The sequence below is a fragment of the Oncorhynchus keta genome, unplaced genomic scaffold (assembly GCF_023373465.1).
Source record: "Oncorhynchus keta strain PuntledgeMale-10-30-2019 unplaced genomic scaffold, Oket_V2 Un_contig_6342_pilon_pilon, whole genome shotgun sequence".
Taxonomy (NCBI): domain Eukaryota; kingdom Metazoa; phylum Chordata; class Actinopteri; order Salmoniformes; family Salmonidae; genus Oncorhynchus; species Oncorhynchus keta.
This window is the reverse complement of record NW_026288807.1, coordinates 145,821-165,439: the sequence shown is the minus strand read 5'-3', so window position 1 is coordinate 165,439 and position 19,619 is coordinate 145,821. Positions and strand designations below refer to the sequence as shown.

General features: G+C 42.4%; 1 protein-coding gene across 2 annotated transcripts in view; it reads right to left on the bottom strand.

Moving 5' to 3' along the window:
- Window positions 1–8,597: 8,597 nt before the first annotated feature.
- The window catches only part of LOC127925839 (zinc finger protein 239-like), a 57,881-nt gene continuing 46,859 nt past the window's right edge, over window positions 8,598–19,619 (bottom strand). The window contains exons 1-4 of one of the 2 annotated variants that reach the window (XM_052511152.1): window positions 15,409–15,534; window positions 14,942–15,039; window positions 14,634–14,811; window positions 8,598–11,194 (exon numbers count right to left, since the gene is read on the bottom strand). In XM_052511152.1, the coding sequence (XP_052367112.1) occupies window positions 10,479–11,194; window positions 14,634–14,811; window positions 14,942–14,944 (897 nt within the window). In that variant the 5' untranslated portion in view covers window positions 14,945–15,039; window positions 15,409–15,534 and the 3' untranslated portion in view covers window positions 8,598–10,478. Of the gene's footprint in view, window positions 11,195–14,633; window positions 14,812–14,941; window positions 15,040–15,408; window positions 15,535–19,619 lie in introns of those variants that run through there. The other variant, XM_052511153.1, reaches the window with a different exon arrangement.

The window sequence follows — 19,619 nt, the reverse complement described above, 5'->3', positions numbered from 1 at the left end:
AATCACATGTGTGCTACAGAGACACCACTAACCAAACAAGGCTCTTGCTGGTGCCACTTGAATTAAAGGGTATCTACACACAAAAATGAAAATGTTTTCGATTTTTCTAAGAATTCAAAAGTGGTCTCCTTTTGTTGTTTTTCTATTAACAATGTAATTTTGAGAGAGAAAACTGGAAAAACAGGGACAAATCAGAAACCTGGAAAAACTAAATGTAGAAAACCGAATTTGACTAAATATATTAAATATTCTATTGATTTTCTCTCATTATGTCACACCAGACTTCGCTTTGGCTCCCCCTCCTGCCCAGCTCAGGCATTCAGTGTTGCCGGCCTTCCAGCTGCTGCCGAACCTACTGCTGTCAAACACCCTTCACTCATCAACTCCGAACCTGTCTCCTCATCATTACACACACCTGGTTCCAATCCCCACTCTATCACTGTATATATACTCCCTCTGTCATTTGTCTTTAATCGGTCATTGTAAATGTTACTTGTCTTCCTGAGAGGAATCGCTCCTACTATTTCCTGAGTACTTTATATAGTTCGCCCTGTGCCTTTTTGATAATCAAGATGTATTTTGAGCACAACAGCATTGGGGTTTCGTCCCGCTTTGATCTATGGTGCTGAAATAAATTCAGTAGTTCCAAACCTGCAACTGCATCCTGCCTACTCCTCTCTACACTGAGACTGCTGAGACTGCTCTTCTCTGTATCACGGAGGCGCTCCGCACTGCTAAAGCTAACTCTCTCTCCTCTGCTCTCATCCTTCTAGACCAGGGGTGTCAAACTCATTTCGCATCGTGGGCCACATACGGCCTAGGGAGATGTCAAGTGGGCCGGACCATTAAAATTATACCATACTCTGCTATAAATAACCAAAATATCATGTCTTTCCTTTGTTTTGGTGTAAAGAAGCACAAGAACATTAGGAAAATATTGAAATTTAATGAACTATCCTTTTACAAAACATTTCATGAAACACCTCATATTTCCTTAGACAAATGTGCAATTTACTTTTATCATTCACAAATATGCATTGCAACTGATCCCACTGATTGTACAAAGGCACAAAACTTTAATTGGTACTGAAAAATATAGTAATGCACTTTAAGATTAAATGAGACTTTTAAAGAAAGGAATTTTTAAACCACTTACACATACGCATATAAAATCTAAATGTAATCCCTGCGTACACCTTACAAACTAAGGAGAGTGATTTTAAATGTGTAATGAAGAAAGTGTTCGCCTGTCCTGTAAATCTGTAAACTTCATACATGAAACATACAATACATACTGAACATTTATGGAGTTGTATGAACAGTAGAATTCCATCACACAACTTTTGTTTTGAAGCTGCTGACTAACATTAAAGTGCACATTTTTTAAATCACCACAGTAAGGATTCATCTTCACAGAGCTGTATTCTTTCAATGCAAACAGTATCTAAGGCAGCATTTTAAAGGTGTTAGTCTAGTCTGGACTTGTATTTGTACCTGAAACTTGGCATCTTTTGGCCTGTACAAGTGCATCAACACCAGGTGTCATGTCCTGACTAGCTGTCACTTTCAGAATGTCATTTAAGTGCTTGTTTGTGAGCCTTGAACGCATTTTTGTTTTATTGATATTCATCACTGAGAAAATTTGTTCACAAAGGTAGGTTGTCCCAAACATGCACAAAATTTTAGCAGCCAGGGCTGTTAATTTGGGGTACCCTGGTAGTAGATACTGATAAAATCTGTCCAGACCTAGAGGCAAATTTGCCCTTCAAATCTGCATCACACTGCAAATCAATTATCTCTAGCTGAATTTCGACCGGCAGATCAGAAGCTTTAACTGTGAAAGGTGAGCGAAAAACTGAAAATTCTGTCTCAAGTTCACCAAATACCTGAAAACGTTTCTCAAACTCCCGCAGTAGTCCTGCAATTTTGTCTTTGTACCGTTTCATGTCCGCATCAGGTCTGGTCACACACACATCTCTCAGACAGGGGAAATGAGCAGGGTTGCCATTTGCCAGTTGCATCTCCCACAAAGTCAGCTTCAACTTAAATGCATGTATGTTGTCAGAAAACTGTGTGACAACTTTTTTGCGGCCTTGCAACATTTTGTTCAGATTGTTCAAGTGTTCAGTAATATCAACCAAGAATGCAAGGTCCCGTAGCCATTCCTGAGATTGTAATTCCAACACCGGTTTTCCTTTTTCTCCATGAACTGTCCGATTTCCTCTCGTAGATCAAAGAAATGCCTCAGCACAGCGCCTCGGCTTAACCATCTCACTTCAGTGTGGTATGGCAGGCTGTGGGTAATGTTGCTGTCGCTGAGAAGTTTGTCAAACTGACGATGGTTCAGACCTCTGGACCGGATGAAATTTACAGTGCGAACAACCACCTCCATGACGTGGTCCATTTTCAGCGACTTGCAACACAATGCCTCCTGGTGCAAAATACAGTGAAATGTCCAGAAACGATCTCCTCCATTAAGGGCTTGTACTTTGTCTTTGAACTTTATCGCGACACCTGCTTTCTTTCCGACCATGGATGGCGCGCCGTCTGTAGCCAGGCTGACAGCGCGGGACCAGTCCACTCCAACTCTGTCCAATGCAGCAAGGACAGAGCCGAAAATGTCCTCGGCTGTTGTGGTGTCCATCATTGGCACCAACTCAAGAAACTCTTCAGTAACAGTCAATGTCTCATCAACTCCTCGAATAAATATGGCCAGTTGGGCCACGTCTGTGATGTCAGTGCTCTCGTCAATTGCCACGGAAAATGCAATAAATGACTTGACTCTCTGTTTCAATTGACTGTCTAAATCTGCCGATAGTTCCGAAATCCTCTCTGCTATAGTATTCCTCGTCAGGCTAATATTGGCAAAAGCTTGTCGCTTCTCGGGACATACAAGTTCAGCCGCCTTCATCATGCATCGTTTAACAAAGTCACCGTCGGAATACGGCTTCGATGCTAATGCTATTTCGCTAGCAATTAGGTAGCTGGCTTTTACCGCTGCTTCACTGACTTCTCGGCTCTGGATGAAAGTTGACTGCTGTTTCCTCAGACCCGCCAGCAATTCGTTAATCTTATCTCTTCTCAGTTGTCCTTGCAAGCCGTCATATTTTTCGCTGTGATGAGTCTCGTAGTGGCGTCGAATATTATATTCCTTCAATACCGAAACTTGTTGCAAACACACCAAGCACAAAGGTTTTCCGTGCATCTCTGTAAATAAATAGGACGTGGTCCATTTTTCTTTGAAAATTCTACACTCCTTATCTACTTTTCTCCGTTTGGATAACGACATTTTGGCTAATGAGGGTGTAGTGGAGAGGTAGAGACATTAACAAGAGTATTAACAACGTCGTAACAAGCAGCAGATGGCGCATTGATACCGTCTGCTGTTTTCAGTCTGTCTCAGTGATGCGGCTTGTCTTCTACTCTGATGAAAAGAGTGCGCCCCTTAGCGGATAATCCATGAATTGCAGCGAATTAAAAATATTAATTCCATGTCTTTTATGCATTTTTTCCACTTTCAAATTATCCTGCGGGCCTGATCGAACCTCCTTGGGGCCGGTTCCGGCCCGCGGCCGTATGTTTGACACCCCTGTTCTAGACCTATCGGCTGCCTTCGATACTGTGAACCATCAGATCCTCCTCTCCACCCTCTCTCCGAGTTGGGCATCTCCCGGCGCGGCCCACGCTTGGATTGCGTCCTACCTGACAGGTCGCTCCTACCAGGTGGCGTGGCGAGAATCTGTCTCCTCACCACGCGCTCTCACCACTGGTGTCCCCAGGGCTCTGTTCTAGGACCTCTCCTATTCTCGCTATACACCAAGTCACTTGGCTCTGTCATAACCTCACATGGTCTCTCCTATCATTGCTATGCAGACGACACACAATTAATCTTCTCCTTTCCCCCTTCTGATGACCAGGTGGCGAATCGCATCTCTGCATGTCTGGCAGACATATCAGTGTGGATGACGGATCACCACCTCAAGCTGAACCTCGGCAAGACGGAGCTGCTCTTCCTCCCGGGGAAGGACTGCCCGTTCCATGATCTCGCTATCACGGTTGACAACTCCATTGTGTCCTCCTCCCAGAGCGCTAAGAACCTTGGCGTGATCCTGGACAACACCCTGTCGTTCTCAACTAACATCAAGGCGGTGGCCCGTTCCTGTAGGTTCATGCTCTACAACATCCGCAGAGTATGACCCTGCCTCACACAGGAAGCGGCGCAGGTCCTAATCCAGGCACTTGTCATCTCCCGTCTGGATTACTGCAACTCGCTGTTGGCTGGGCTCCCTGCCTGTGCCATTAAACCCCTACAACTCATCCAGAACGCCGCAGCCCGTCTGGTGTTCAACCTTCCCAAGTTCTCTCACGTCACCCCGCTCCTCCGAACTCTCTCCACTGGCTTCCAGTTGAAGCTCGCATCCGCTACAAGACCATGGTGCTTGCCTACGGAGCTGTGAGGGGAACGGCACCTCAGTACCTCCAGGCTCTGATCAGGCCCTACACCCAAACAAGGGCACTGCGTTCATCCACCTCTGGCCTGCTCGCCTCCCTACCACTGAGGAAGTACAGTTCCCGCTCAGCCCAGTCAAAACTGTTCGCTGCTCTGGCCCCCCAATGGTGGAACAAGCTCCCTCACGACGCCAGGACAGCGGAGTCAATCACCACCTTCCGGAGACACCTGTAACCCCACCTCTTTAAGGAATACCTAGGATAGGATAAAGTAATCCTTCTCACCCCCCCCCCTTAAAAGATTTAGATGCACTATTGTAAAGTGGCTGTTCCACTGGATGTCATAAGGTGAATGCACCAATTTGTAAGTCGCTCTGGATAAGAGCGTCTGCTAAATGACTTAAATGTAAATGTACACCAGTAACACATTATCTAGGAGAGTGTAGAGCAGTGTTAACCAATCCTGGTCCTCCACTACCCCCAACAGTAACACTATATCTAGGAGAGTGTAGAGCAGTGTTAACCAATCCTGGTCCTCCACTACCCCCAACAGTAACACATTATCTAGGAGAGTGTAGAGCAGTGTTAACCAATCCTGGTCCTCCACTACCCCCAACAGTAACACATTATCTAGGAGAGTGTAGAGCAGTGTTAACCAATCCTGGTCCTCCACTACCCCCAACAGTAACACATTATCTAGGAGAGTGTAGAGCAGTGTTAACCAATCCTGGTCCTCCACTACCCCCAACAGTTGTGGTGTCTTAGGTCTCTCTTTGTGTAGTGTTGTGGTGTCTTAGGTCTCTCTTTATGTAGTGTTGTGGTGTCTTAGGTCTCTCTTTATGTGGTGTCTTAGGTCTCTCTTTATGTAGTGTTGTCTTAGGTCTCTCTTTATGTAATGTTGTGGTGTCTTAGGTCTCTCTTTATGTAGTGTTGTCTTAGGTCTCTCTTTATGTAGTGTTGTGGTGTCTTAGGTCTCTCTTTATGTAGTGTTGTGGTGTCTCTCTTTATGTAGTGTTGTGGTGTCTCTCTTTATGTAGTGTTGTGGTGTCTCTCTTTATGTAGTGTTGTGGTGTCTTAGGTCTCTCTTTATGTAGTGTTGTGGTGTCTCTCTTTATGTAGTGTTGTGGTGTCTTAGGTCTCTCTTTATGTAGTGTTGTGGTGTCTGTCTTGTTGTGTGTTTTGTCCTATATTTGTATTTTTTAACACCAGCCCACCCCTGCAGGAGACCTTTAGTCTACTGGTAGACAATCATTACAAATAAGAGTTTGTTCTTAACTGACTTGCATAGTTAAATAAAGGTTAAATAAATAAAAATCGTACACCCGGGAGTTGTTTGACTAGTGGAAAAAGTCGGACAGAGAGACTTGCTAGTCGCTAGCTAATTACATGACTAAAATGGAGCAGGTGAGTTAGCTAAAATAAAGGTTAAGTAAAATAAATAGAAACATGATGGTTGCAACACATGGAGTAGGGTTGATATAGTCATGGTAGGATACATGATAGAGACACATGGAGTAGGGTTGATATAGTCATGGTAGGATACATGATAGTGACAACACATGGAGTAGGGTTGATATAGTCATGGTAGGATACATGATAGTGGCAACACATGGAGTAGGGTTGATATAGTCATGGTAGGATACATGATAGAGACACATGGAGTAGGGTTGATATAGTCATGGTAGTAGTATCACGGTAAAAAACTTTACTCAACATATTGTGCAGCTTAATAGAATTAGAAATATAAGTCCTATTACCAGTCAGGTAGGAAGTAGCAGTGAAGTCCTATTACCAGTCAGGTAGGAAGTAGCAGTGAAGTCCTATTACCAGTCAGGTAGGAAGTAGCAGTGAAGTCCTATTACCAGTCAGGTAGGAAGTAGCAGTGAAGTCCTATTACCAGTCAGGTAGGAAGTAGCAGTGAAGTCCTATTACCAGTCAGGTAGGAAGTAGCAGTGAAGTCCTATTACCAGTCAGGTAGGAAGTAGCAGTGAAGTCCTATTACCAGTCAGGTAGGAAGTAGCAGTGAAGTCCTATTACCAGTCAGGTAGGAAGTAGCAGTGTCAACACTGCCAAGTGGCTGAGATGTCCTCCACTGAGTCCACAGTCCTCTCCACCATAAACACCATCTGTTGTCTGCACACCTCTGACCACAGATCAGATCAAATGAAATGTTATTGGTCTCATACACATATTCCTCTGATGTCATCACGGGTGTAGAGAAACAGTGCTGTAACATCTAACAAAACAAAACAATAAATGTAAATCCCCACAAGTTATTTTAAGGATGAAGAAATATAGAAATAGTCAGGTTCCGGGAATATAATTATATACAGTTTGTTTACGATGTATCTCTTCACCGAGTAAGTAAAGATAGTATAAGAAAACTCTCCCATTCTACTTCTCTATTATCTTTGTTTAGAAATAGTCATTTGTGTGACCTAATGATTTTCCCTACAATTTATTTTAAGGATTTAGAAATATAGAAAATGTAGAACGAGGAATGTCAGAGTCTGGAATATAAATATATACAGTTTGTTTACAATGTATATGATGGTGTGTCTAGACATTATGGACCGTATATGAATATAAAAGGTGTGTACAGTAGTAGTTATATAGGATGAGCCTTGACTAGAATACAGGGTGGAGTACTGGGTGGTAGACGGCTAGTAACAGTGACTAAGTTCAGGGCAGGGTACTGGGCGGAGGCCGGCTAGAGGTGACTATTTAACAGTCTGATGACCTGGAGATAGACCACACATTAACCACACATTAAGTATTGTGGTGGCAGCATCATGTTATGGGTATGCTTGTCACTGGCAGGGACGAGGGAGATTATCAGGATCAAAAGAAATATGAAAGGAGCAAAGCCCAGGTAAAAGTTAAAACCCACCTCAGTCTTCTGAAAACATAACCCTGGGACATTGTTTAATTTTTCTGAAGGACAATTACACAGATGTTTACACTGCTGCCACCACCAGGCCTGGAGGGCTGGGATAGGGTTTTATGTTTCTGGGATTACACCATTTTCTATGAAAAAGACACACCAGAATGGCTTTCCAAGACTTGTTGAGTGTTCCTAAGTGGTCTGATCTCAGTCCTGACTTAAATGTACTGAAAAAACCCATCTGGTTTAAATATCGCTGTCCACCAATGAGCACTTTTGACATAAACAATGGAAGTATTTTGCACAAAGTTGGTGGAATCTTAATGAAACTGTAATGGCTTCCACCAAGTATTAACTTGGACAGGAGACGGACTTCTCCAATTATGATTGTGAGAATTGAACATTCATATTGGACTGTAAAGCCTTACCTATAGAGTGTAAACCACCACCGATCACAACTTCCTGTTTCCATCACAGCTGTCGTGAGTTTTTGTACGGTATGACTTTACTGGCATAAACACTTTGGATGGAAATGTGGTTAATCAAGCTATATATATCAGCACAGTTAACTGGCTAACACATTTTCATTGTGTGTATTGAACATTCATATTGAACAGCCTTACCTATAGAGTAGCACCACCACCCATCAGCCCATTCTCTTCTTGATGTCAAAGCTGCAGTGTATTGTTGCTATAGGAGTTTATGATTAATAATTCTATTTACTTCAAGACACACTAAGATGTCACCATACTATTCATTTAAAGCCCCTCTGTCAGATATAAATCATCAGAGTGGGAAACCAACTGACATGGAAACAATGGAGCAAATGTATCACTATCAGAGGGGTGTATTATGACATCAGATAGAACTACTTGTTATTATTTATATAATAACCATCACATCTTAGTTAACTTGGAGTCACATGATGATATGTTGTGTGGTCCTCCCATGTAGTTTATTAGGCGACAGATGAAATAAGTTATGAACTTCACAGGGTGGTGAAAGTGCACGTGATGAGCTTGATGCTCCTTTCCAATACATTTTGAGGGTCTTATTCTGGTGACATGATGATCGATGCTTGGTTGCCATTTGACAAATAAAATAATAATCTCATCATTCGGGTAAAAACTTTTATTCAACCAGTGGGAGGATTGTAAATGCCACCAGGAAAGTCGAAAGAGGAACTCTTCATTGAGACAATAATACACAGCGATCCTTGGGAGAGTTGTGGATAATATAAAATAAGGATCTGCTGGAGTCCAAGTCAAACCAAGATTCTTTATTTCTGAGCTCAGAGAGAATAACAGAGTTACACAGCGCAGTGTAGACAGTCTGAATTCCTGAAGCATTGAGTGATTAGCACATATCTTTACAGTTTCCTGTTCCTGGGAGGGACTGTATTCACACAAGGATGCAGGTGTATCTGGTTTGCAATGCAGAATGATAGTTCCAAGTACAGGAGATTATAATAGGACAGTTTCACAAGGTTAGTCACATACTCAGTGATGTGGACACACAAACAACTAACATTTTCCATTACAGAGTCTGAACATTTTCATTTCATTAAATCATCAGTGGGCCAACAATGCAAATGTCAACAATGGAACTAATGCATCACATCCAAATATCACTTGATTATCTGTAGTGCTGGAGGAATGACACACCCAGATAAACACACAGTCAGAGTTGAAAAGGGACCATTTAAACACATGGAATCTGATCTATCCTACATTTGAACACAAGAAAACTGATTTACATTATATTCAAACTGACGTTCTCCATATTGTCACGATGTGGCCTTTTCTGGGTACAGATTGTGGCTTCCCCCTCTCCTACACCCAGGTTCTGTTATCTCAGGTCGTAACTACCTGGCGGAGACTCTCGCCCCTTTTCATACAGAGAGAGACCACAGAGTGAACAAAGGAATTCACATGGCCGAACTACTAAATCCCCAAAATGGCAAAATTAAACTATATGTCCACCTTTGAGAGTGTGGGAAGGGTCTGTGGACACTTAAGGGACAGTTATGTTGAGTGTGTTTCATTTGGTGACCTTAGAGAGGACTGGAAATACACATAACTATGTCTCAATGTGTACATTTCTCAATTATGGGGTTTGCATCTAATTCTTGTATAAAATGAATGAGTAAAGATGCAACTATATGAAATGATGTAATGTGATGTTAAACCTTCAATGTGAGAGAATTGTATTCCTTTAAAAGTGTAACTAAGTCATTGGTCCCCGAGGGCACAGACATGATCTGGTGTCATGGAACAGCCTATCCTATTGTTTAGAATAAAAGCCCCTCCTGAAAAAAAATCCTCTTCAGACTGAGCAAACCAATCACAGCGTGAGCTGTGATTGCGAATAGTTTAGACAACGCATACCTCGCTGTAAGCTGAGGTGGCACATTTGAGTACCAAGACTAGAAAACCATCCCACGTGGAGCATTGGCTACACGGCTGGAAATGGTTCAACTCTGAGACTATCAATCCCAACAGAGTAAGAGCATTGGTGGGTCTGTGGGGGCAGCTAGAAATGATGTAAACCTGGGATGCGAATGACGACAACCGCCGAAACATCTATTCTATGAGAACATTTCTGAATGGTAATCGGAGGTATCCATTCTAACCAAGAAAGACTTTGAACTTCAGGGAAACAGAAGGAGAGAGACTCAGATGAACTCTCCAGCAGACGGACCGGATTCCAACAGACCACAACGGCGTAAATATATATTGACTGCAATTAATCCTGAATGAGTGAGCATTCGTGTGCAAAGGATTAGCATTTCAAATAATATACAGTTGAAGTTGGAAGTTTACATACACTTAGTGGGGCAAAAAAGTATTTAGTCAGCCACCAATTGTGCAAGTTCTCCCAGTTAAAAAGATGAGAGAGGCCTGTAATTTTCATCATAGGTACACTACAACTATGACAGACAAAATGAGAAAAAAAAACAAGAAATATTTATATATAAACAAGTAAACATTCTCTCCTGTGTGGATTCTCACATGTTTTTTTTACGCTACTGATGAGTAAAATGCCTTCCCCCCAGTCTGAACATTTGTAAAGCTTCTCCCCCGTGTGCGGTCTCATGTCTTCTTTCAGGTGTCCTAATTGGGTAAAAACGCATTGCGCGCTGGGATCAGTGGTAAGATTTCTTCCCTGTGTGAATTCGCTCATGCACTTTCAGGTTTCCTGACTGGCTAAAACTCTTTCCACACTGAGCGCAAAGGAAAGGCTTCTCCCCTGTGTGTATTCGCAAATGATCTTTGAGGATACCTAACTGCATAAAACTCTTTCCACACTGGGAGCAATGGTGAGGCTTCAATCCTGTGTGTATCCTCTCATGTCTTTTCATGTTAAGTAAATGGTTAAAACTCTTTCCACAATGGGAGCAGTAGTAAGGCTTCTCCCCTGTGTGTATTCGCAAATGATCTTTGAGGATACCTAACTGCATAAAACTCTTTCCACACTGGGAGCAATGATGAGGCTTCACTCCTGTGTGTATCCTCTCATGTCTTTTCATGTTAAGTAAATGGTTAAAACTCTTTCCGCAATGGGAGCAGTGGTATGGCATCTCCCCTGTGTGAATTCGCTCATGTCTTTTCATGTTTCCTAACTGGCTAAAACTATTTCCACACTGGCCGCAATGGTATGGCTTCTCTCCCGTGTGTATTCGCTCATGAGCTTTCAGGCTTCCTAACAGGCTAAAACTCTTTCCACACTGGGTGCAATGGTACGGCTTCTCTCCTGTGTGTGTCCTCTCAGGTCTTTTCAGGCTTCCTAACTTGATCTGGGAGCAGAGGTGTCGTCTTGATGTTGTGGAGGTCTTTGGTTCCTCCAAGTTTGGTTTTCCTCCTGCCAAAGACAGTGTTTATATAAAAAGAGACCAGAATGAAATCTCCAATTTGTCTAAATTTGTTTACATTGCTTTGCCAAGATAATCCATCCACGTGACAGGTGTAGCATATCAAGAAGCTGATTAAACAGCATTACACAGGTGTACCTTATGCAGGGGACAATAAAAAGCCACTCTAAAATATACAGTTGTCACACAATACAATGCCACAGATGTCTCAAGTTTTGAGGGAGTGTGCAAATGGATTGGGGACTGCAGGAATATCCACTGGAGCTGCTACCAGAGAATTGAATGTTGCATTCTCTACCATCAGCCGCCTCCAATGTCTTTTTAGAGAATTTGGAAGTCCGTCCAACAGGCCTCACAACTGCAGATCAAGGACCTCCACATCGGGGCGGCAGCGTAGCCTAGTGGTTCGAGCGTTGGACTAGTAACCGGAAGGTTGTGAGTTCAAAACCCCCGAGCTGACAAGGTACAAATCTGTCGTTCTGCCCCTGAACAGGCAGTTAACCCACTGTTCCCAGGCCGTCATTGAAAATAAGAATATGTTCTTAACTGACTTGCCTGGTTAAATAAAGGTAATTTTTTTTTTTTTTAAATCGTCTGAGATCAGCCACCCGGACATCTGATGAAACTGAGGAGTGTTTATCTCTGTAACAAAGCCCTTTTGTGGGGAAAACTCATTCTGATTTGCTGGGCCTGGCTCCCAAGTGGGTGGGCTTATGCACTTATCATAGGTACACTTCAACTGTGAGAGACAGAATCTAAAACAAAAATCCAGAAAAACACATCGTATGATTTTTAAGTAATTAATTAGCATTTTATTGCAGGACAAAAGTATTTGATCACCTACCAACCAGTAAGAATTCCAGCTCTCACAGACCTGTTAGTTTTTCTTTAAGAATCCCTCTGTTCTCCACTCATTACCTGTATTAACTGCACCTGTTTGAACTTGTTACCTGTATAAAGGACACCTGTCTACACACTCAATCAAACAAACAGACTCCAACCTCTCCACAATGGCCAAGACCAGAGAGGGTGTAAGGACATCAGGGATAAAATTGTAGACCTGCACAAGGCTGGGATGGGCTACAGGACAATAGGCAAGCGGCTTGGTGAGAAGGCAACAACTGTTGGCGCAATTATTAGAAAATGGAAGAAGTTCAAGATGACGGTCAATCACCCTCTGTCTGGGGCTCCATGAAAGATCTCACCTCGTGAGGCATCAATGATCATGAGGAAGGTGAAGGTGAGGGATCAGCCCAGAACTACACGGCAGGACCTGGTCAATGACCTGAAGAGAGCTGGGACCACAGTCTCAAAGAAAACCATTTTAGTAACACACTACGCCGTCATGGATTAAAATCCTGCAGCGCACGCAAGGTACTCCCTGCTCAAGCCAGTGCATGTCCAGGCCCGTCTGAAGTTTGCCAATGACCATCTGGATGATCCAGAGGAGGATTGGGAGAAGGTCATGTGGTCTGATGAGACAAAAATAGAGCGTTTTGGTCTAAACTCCACTCGCCGTGTTTGGAGGAAGAAGAAGGATGAGTACAACCCCAAGAACACCATCCCAACCGTGAAGCATGGAGGTGGAAACATCATTCTATGGGGATGCTTTTCTGCAAAGAGGACAGGACGACTCCACCGTATTGAGGGGAGGATGGATGGGGCCATGCATCTCGAGATCTTGGCCAACAACCTCCTTCCCTCAGTAAGAGCATTGAAGTTGGGTCGTGGCTGGGTCTTCCAGGATGACAACGACCCAAAACACACAGCCAGGGCAACTAAGGAGTGGAGTGGCCTAGTCAGTCTCCAGACCTGAACCCAATAGAAAATCTTTGGAGGGAGCTGAAAGTCCGTATTGCCCAGCGACAGCCACAAAACCTGAAGGATCTGGAGAAGGTCTGTATGGAGGAGTGGGCCAAAATCCCTGAAAACAAAGGTTTCTGTACCAAATATTAAGTTCTGCTTTTCTGATGTATCAAATACTTATGTCATGCAATAAAATGCAAATTAATTACTTAAAAATCATACAATGTGATTTCCTTAATTTTTGTTTTAGATTCCGTCTCTCACTGTTGAAGTGTACCTATGATAAAAAATTACAGACCTCTACATGCTTTGTAAGTAGGAAAACCTGCAAAATCGGCAGTGTATCAAATACTTGTTCTCCCCACTGTGTATAGAGAACCAGTCAAAGGTGGACACACCTACTCATTTAAGGGTTTTTCTTTATTTTTATTTTTTTTACTATTTTCTACATTGTAGAATAATAGTGAAGACATCAAAACTATGAAATGACACAAATGGAATCGTGTAGTAAACAAAAAAAGTGTTAATCAAATCAAATTGTATTTTATATTTGAGATTCTTCAAAGTAGCCACCCTTTGTCTTGATGACAGCTTTGCACACTCTTGGCATTCTCTCAACCAGCTTCATAGTCATCTGGAAAGCATTTCAATTAACAGGTGCCTTGTTTAAATATTAATTTGTGTTTTCCTTCTTAGTGCGTTTGAGCCAATCAGTTGTCTTGTGACAAGTTAAAGGGGTATACAGAAGACAGCCCTATTTGGTAAAAGACCAAGTCCAAATGGCTCAAATAAGCAAAGAGAAACAACAGTCCATCATTACTTGAAGACATGGTCAGTCAATACCGAAAATTTCAAGAACATTGAAAGTTTCTTTAAGTACAGTCGCAAAACCATCAAAAGCTACGATGAAACTGGCTCTCATGAGGACCTCCACAGTAAAGGAAGACCCAGTTACTTCATTACTTACCAGCCTCAGAAATTGCAGCCCAAATAAATGATTTACGGAGTTCAATTAAGAGACACATCTCAACATCAACTGTTCAGAGGAGACTGTGTGAATCAAGAAGCATGAGCAATGGACCGGTGGAAATCTGTCCTTTGGTCTGATGAGTGAAGCATTGATGAGCTTTCATGAGTGATGGTGCTTTGCTGGTGACACTGTGATTTATTTAGAATTCAAGTCACACTTAACCAGCATCGCTACCACAGCATTCTGCAGCGATACACCATCCCATCTGGTTTGCGCTAAGCGGGACTATCATTTGTGTTTCAACAGCACAATGACCTAACCACAACCAGGCTGTGTAAGTGCTATTTGACCAAGAAGGAGAGTGATGGAGTGCTGCATCAGATAACCTGGCCTTCACAATCACCTGACCTCAACCCAAATTGAGATGAATTGAGATGAGTTGGACCGCAGAGTGACGGAAAAGTAGCCAACATGTGCCCAGCATATGTGGGAACTCCTTCAAGACTGTTGGAAAAGCATTCCAGGTTAAGCTGGTTGAGAGAATACCAAGAGTGTGCAAAGTTGTTTTTGTATTAGTCGGGGACAGACTTATTGGGAAGAGATACCAATGGGCAGATCTATTGTATTTGTTCAAACTAAACTACAGCACTTACTTTGATGTGTCAAATCTGATCCTTTCTTCTCTTCTCCTCCTCTCACAGTTCCACTCAGCCCCGTTGTTTTCCTGCAGTCCACCAGCAGCACAGACAACCTCTTCATACCCAGCAGTAAGGTGCTACCGGGAGAGGCACGACACAGGGACTCCGGGAGGGAGGAAGGGCTAGTGTTGTCCTGGTAACCATAAAGAGGGGACACAGACACATATCATTATGGATGCTGATGTCACTGTTGTCATGAAGTGCCTTACAGAAACCCAGCCCCCGATAGAGCAAGCTGTATGCTAGACCAGACCAAGCTGTACCATCTGGTGGTCTGATCTGGAGAGACTCTTCTCTGTCTCGTCAGCATCAGGATGTTGTTGAGGCTCCCCAGAGGATCCACAATAGTCATGTCTCTCTCCTGTTTGAACGAGAACATCAAACAGATGGTGAACTTATTACCATCATCAATTATTACTGTCTATTACAGTCATAGGGTCTTATCAGAGGCATTAATATCTCTAAATTAATTGGGTGCCTTTTGTGTCCCTTTGATATTTTAAGTATAAATTATGCTCCATTATTACATTTTAAAAGCCTGTTATATATAATTAAATCTCATTTAAAAGTCCCAAAAATATATGTAGCAATGGCAGATTGACCCTTTAACAATTTATATAGTACTGAACATCACATTGAAGTGAAGAACTTCAGTAGAATGCCCCTTAAAAACCACACATTAATTCAACAACTGCATAGTTTGTGCCCCTGATTTTAAGACAGTACTCACTGGTGTTAATCTGATATTCTGTCTCCTCCTCTTTCACTCCCAAAACGTCTTCCTCCTTCACCTTTACTGAGATAGAACCTTTTAGAGAGGAAGAGGATGCTTTCTCTTCTTTCCCTATAACAGCCTCCTTTTTCTTTCATTCTTCTTTCTCTCCTTTCACTGAAATCCTTGTTTCTCTCCTTTCACTGTAATATCCTCCTCTTCGTCTTTCACGACAATGTTCAGCGCCAGAGCTTCTTTCTCCGGACAGCAGACATCCACTTCTTTAGCAGGGGATGAGTAGTTTAATGAGCTCATGGTCAGGGATGTTAGCTAGCTAGTTAGCATTAGCGAATAGCCTAGTGCTCGGCTCAGTATCAATCTTTAACAAATTTGCAAATTGAACAAGCACATTAGGTTCAAGTTAACGTCAACTGAAATGTGTTTTAAACACTGCGATTAGCTAATGTACATTAACATGGCCTAAAACGTCAATATTTCACTTTTATCTTGTCTAGCAAGCTACCGACGTGGTTGAAATAGTATCCGTGTTGTTGTTCCTGAAGAAGCGTCCCGTCCAGTCCATTATACGTCACGCTAGAAGCATCACCTGAAATACGCTCATCGCCATCTGCTGACTGGAGTGGGTAACGCAGTTTGGAAACAATAGTTACTACACTTTCTGTATTGGAAAGAACGTCATAATTATTTAACAATAAGCTGATACATTTTCTCTTACAACTAATACTTTCCTGTACACAGACGCGTAATATGAATATGTAGATGATGAATAAATACTTCCATGAATAGGTAGTGTGTTTATACACATTTACTCTGTTAATTGTTTATCTAGATGTGACCATACTATTCCCTTAAAGCTACGCTACAACGCTACAACAGGTGTAGACATTACCGTGAAATTCTTACTGACAAGCCCTTAACCAACAATGTAGTTAAGAAAAATAAGAGGTAAGAAAAAAAGTTACACAATAAAAAACTATACCGTGGCTACAGAGTCAATGTGGAGGCTATATACAGGGGGTACCAGTACAGAGTCAATGTGGAGGCTGTATACAGGGGGTACCGGTACAGAGTCAATGTGGAGGCTATATACAGGGGGTACCAGTACAGAGTCAATGTGGAGGCTATATACAGGGGGTACCGGTACAGAGTCAATGTGGAGGCTGTATACAGGGGGAATAATATAATAATATATGCCATTTAGCAGACGCTTTTACCAAAGTTACAGTCATGTGTGCATACATTCTATATGGGTGGTCCCGGGTCAATCGAACACACTACCCTGGCGTTACAAGCGCCATGCTCTACCAACTGTGCTACAGAAGGACCAGTGCTACAGGGAACCAGTACAGAGTCAATGTGGAGGCTATATACAGGGGTACCAGTACAGAGTCAATGTGGAGGCTATATACAGGGGTACCAGTACAGAGTCAATGTGGAGGCTATATACAGGGGGTACCGGTACAGAGTCAATGTGGAGGCTACATACAGGGGGTACCGGTACAGAGTCAATGTGGAGGCTGTATACAGGGGGTACCGGTACAGAGTCAATGTGGAGGCTATATACAGGGGGTACCGGTACAGAGTCAATGTGGAGGCTATATACAGGGGGTACCGGTACAGAGTCAATGTGGAGGCTATATACAGGGGTACCAGTACAGAGTCAATGTGGGGGCTGTATACAGGGGGTACCAGTACAGAGTCAATGTGGAGGCTATATACAGGGGGTACCGGTACAGAGTCAATGTGGAGGCTATATACAGGGGGTACCAGTACAGAGTCAATGTGGAGGCTATATACAGGGGGTACCAGTACAGAGTCAATGTGGAGGCTATATACAGGGGGTACCAGTACAGAGTCAATGTGGAGGCTATATACAGGGGGTACCAGTACAGAGTCAATGTGGAGGCTATATACAGGAGGTACCAGTACAGAGTCAATGTGAAGGCTATATACAGGAGGTACCAGTACAGAGTCAATGTGGAGGCTGTATACAGGAGGTACCAGTACAGAGTCAATGTGAAGATTTGCTCGTGTTTCTTGGCCCAAGTCTCTTCTTCTTTTTGGTGTCCTTGAGTAGTGGTTTCTTTGCAGCAATTCGACCATGAAGGCCTGATTCACACAGTCTCCTCTGAACAGTTGATATTGAGATGTGTCTGTTAGTTCAACTCTGTGAAGCATTTATTTGCGCAGCAATTTCTGAGGCTGGTAACTCTAATGAACTTATCCTCTGCAGCAGAAGTAACTCTGGGTCTCAATAAAATGCAAATGAATTACTTAAAAATCATTAAATGTGATTTTCTGGATTTTTGTTTTAGATTCCGTCTCTCACAGTTGAAGTGTACATATGATAAAAAATTACAGACCTCTACATGCTTTGTAAGTAGGAAAACCTGCAAAATCGGCAGTGTGTCAAATACTGCCGATTTTGCAGGTTATCAAATACTTGTTCTCCCCACTGTGTAGCCATATTATAAAGTATGAAAAGGCTTGTTCGTTCACATGTCATGAATTCACTATGACATGATATTTGTATTACGACTTTTATCATGTAATAGATCATATGGGTTGAAAAGTGTTTTATTAGAAAAGTATGAAAATCAAGTTAAATATTATTTGTCATGTGCCAAATACAACCGGTGTAGACCTTAGTGAAATGCTTACTTACAAGCCCTTAACCAACAATGCAGTTAAGAAAAATACTTGTTAAGTAAAATAAATAGTTTTGTTTTTAAAAAAGATGCACAGCGCCCTTAACCACTGGAGTCTCTTCACTGTCTGATCTTCATTCCTACAGCCTTCATCACCATCCCTGGAGTCTCTTCACTGTCTGATCTTCATTCCTACAGCCTTCATCACCGCCCCTGGAGTCTCTTCACTGTCTGATCTTCATTCCTACAGCCTTCATCACCGTCCCTGGAGTCTCTTCACTGTCTGATCTTCATTCCTACAGCCTTCATCACCATCCCTGGAGTCTCTTCACTGTCTGATCTTCATTCCTACAGCCTTCATCACCATCCCTGGAGTCTATTCACTGAGTAAGTAAAGATAGTTTAAGAAACCTCTCCCATTCTACTTGTCTATTATCTTTGTTTAGAAATAGTCATTTGTGTGACCTACTGATTGGAATATAAATATATACAGTTGGTTTACAATGTATATGATGGTGTGTCTAGACATTATGGACCGTATATGAATATAAAAGGTGTGTACAGCAGTAGTTATATAGGATGAGCCTTGACTAGACTACAGGGTGGAGTACTGGGTGGTAGACGGCTAGTAACAGTGACTAAAGTTCAGGGCAGGGTACTGGGCGGAGGCCGGCTAGAGGTGACTATTTAACAGTCTGATGACCTGGAGATAGACCACACATTAACTATTGTGGTGGCAGCATCATGTTATGGGTATGCTTGTCACCGGCAGGGACTGGGGAGTTTGTCAGGATCAAAAGAAATATGAAAAGAGCAAAGTGTAGACTTTGTATAGGCACTGTTCAGCCTTAACTGTGGAGTGACCCTATAAAATCGGATATCAGCCAACTCATGATGATGACATGATGATCGATGCTTGGCTGCCATTTGACAAATAAAATAATATCGCTCTCATCCATAATAATCTCATCATGTAGGTAGCCTACCAACACTGTATCTATGAGCTGCTGGCTACAGTGATTAATAATCACGGGACAAGATCATTTTTGCTATATAATGCAACAGTTTTGTTAAACCATCAGTAGAGTTGAAAATGCGATGGAAACCATTGGGAATCTAACAGCAAAAGTTATTTATTTGTCACGCAAAGCCTTTAATCTGCAATAAACCTGTTTGATAGAAACATTTCTGGTGGGAAAATGTATATATTGTTTTATGCAGATTTTGATATTCACATGAAAATCTGTCTCAAATTGCATGGAAACTTAGCTACTAAGGTGGATATCGATCCAACACCTGCTGCTTATTCAAACCAGCCCACTGGGCACAGACGTCAGTTCAACATCTAGTTTCTGATTTACATTTCATTCCTCAACTAAAGTGAATTCAACACCCTGGAATCAACACAAAATGTCACCTTCATTGGATTTAGGTTGTTCTCCATCTGGGTGAAACACTAAATGTCACCTGTCATTGGATATCGGTTGCTGGTTGGGTGAAACACTAAATGTCACCTGTCATTGGATATGGCTGGGCTCCCTGCTTGATTAAACTCCTTTC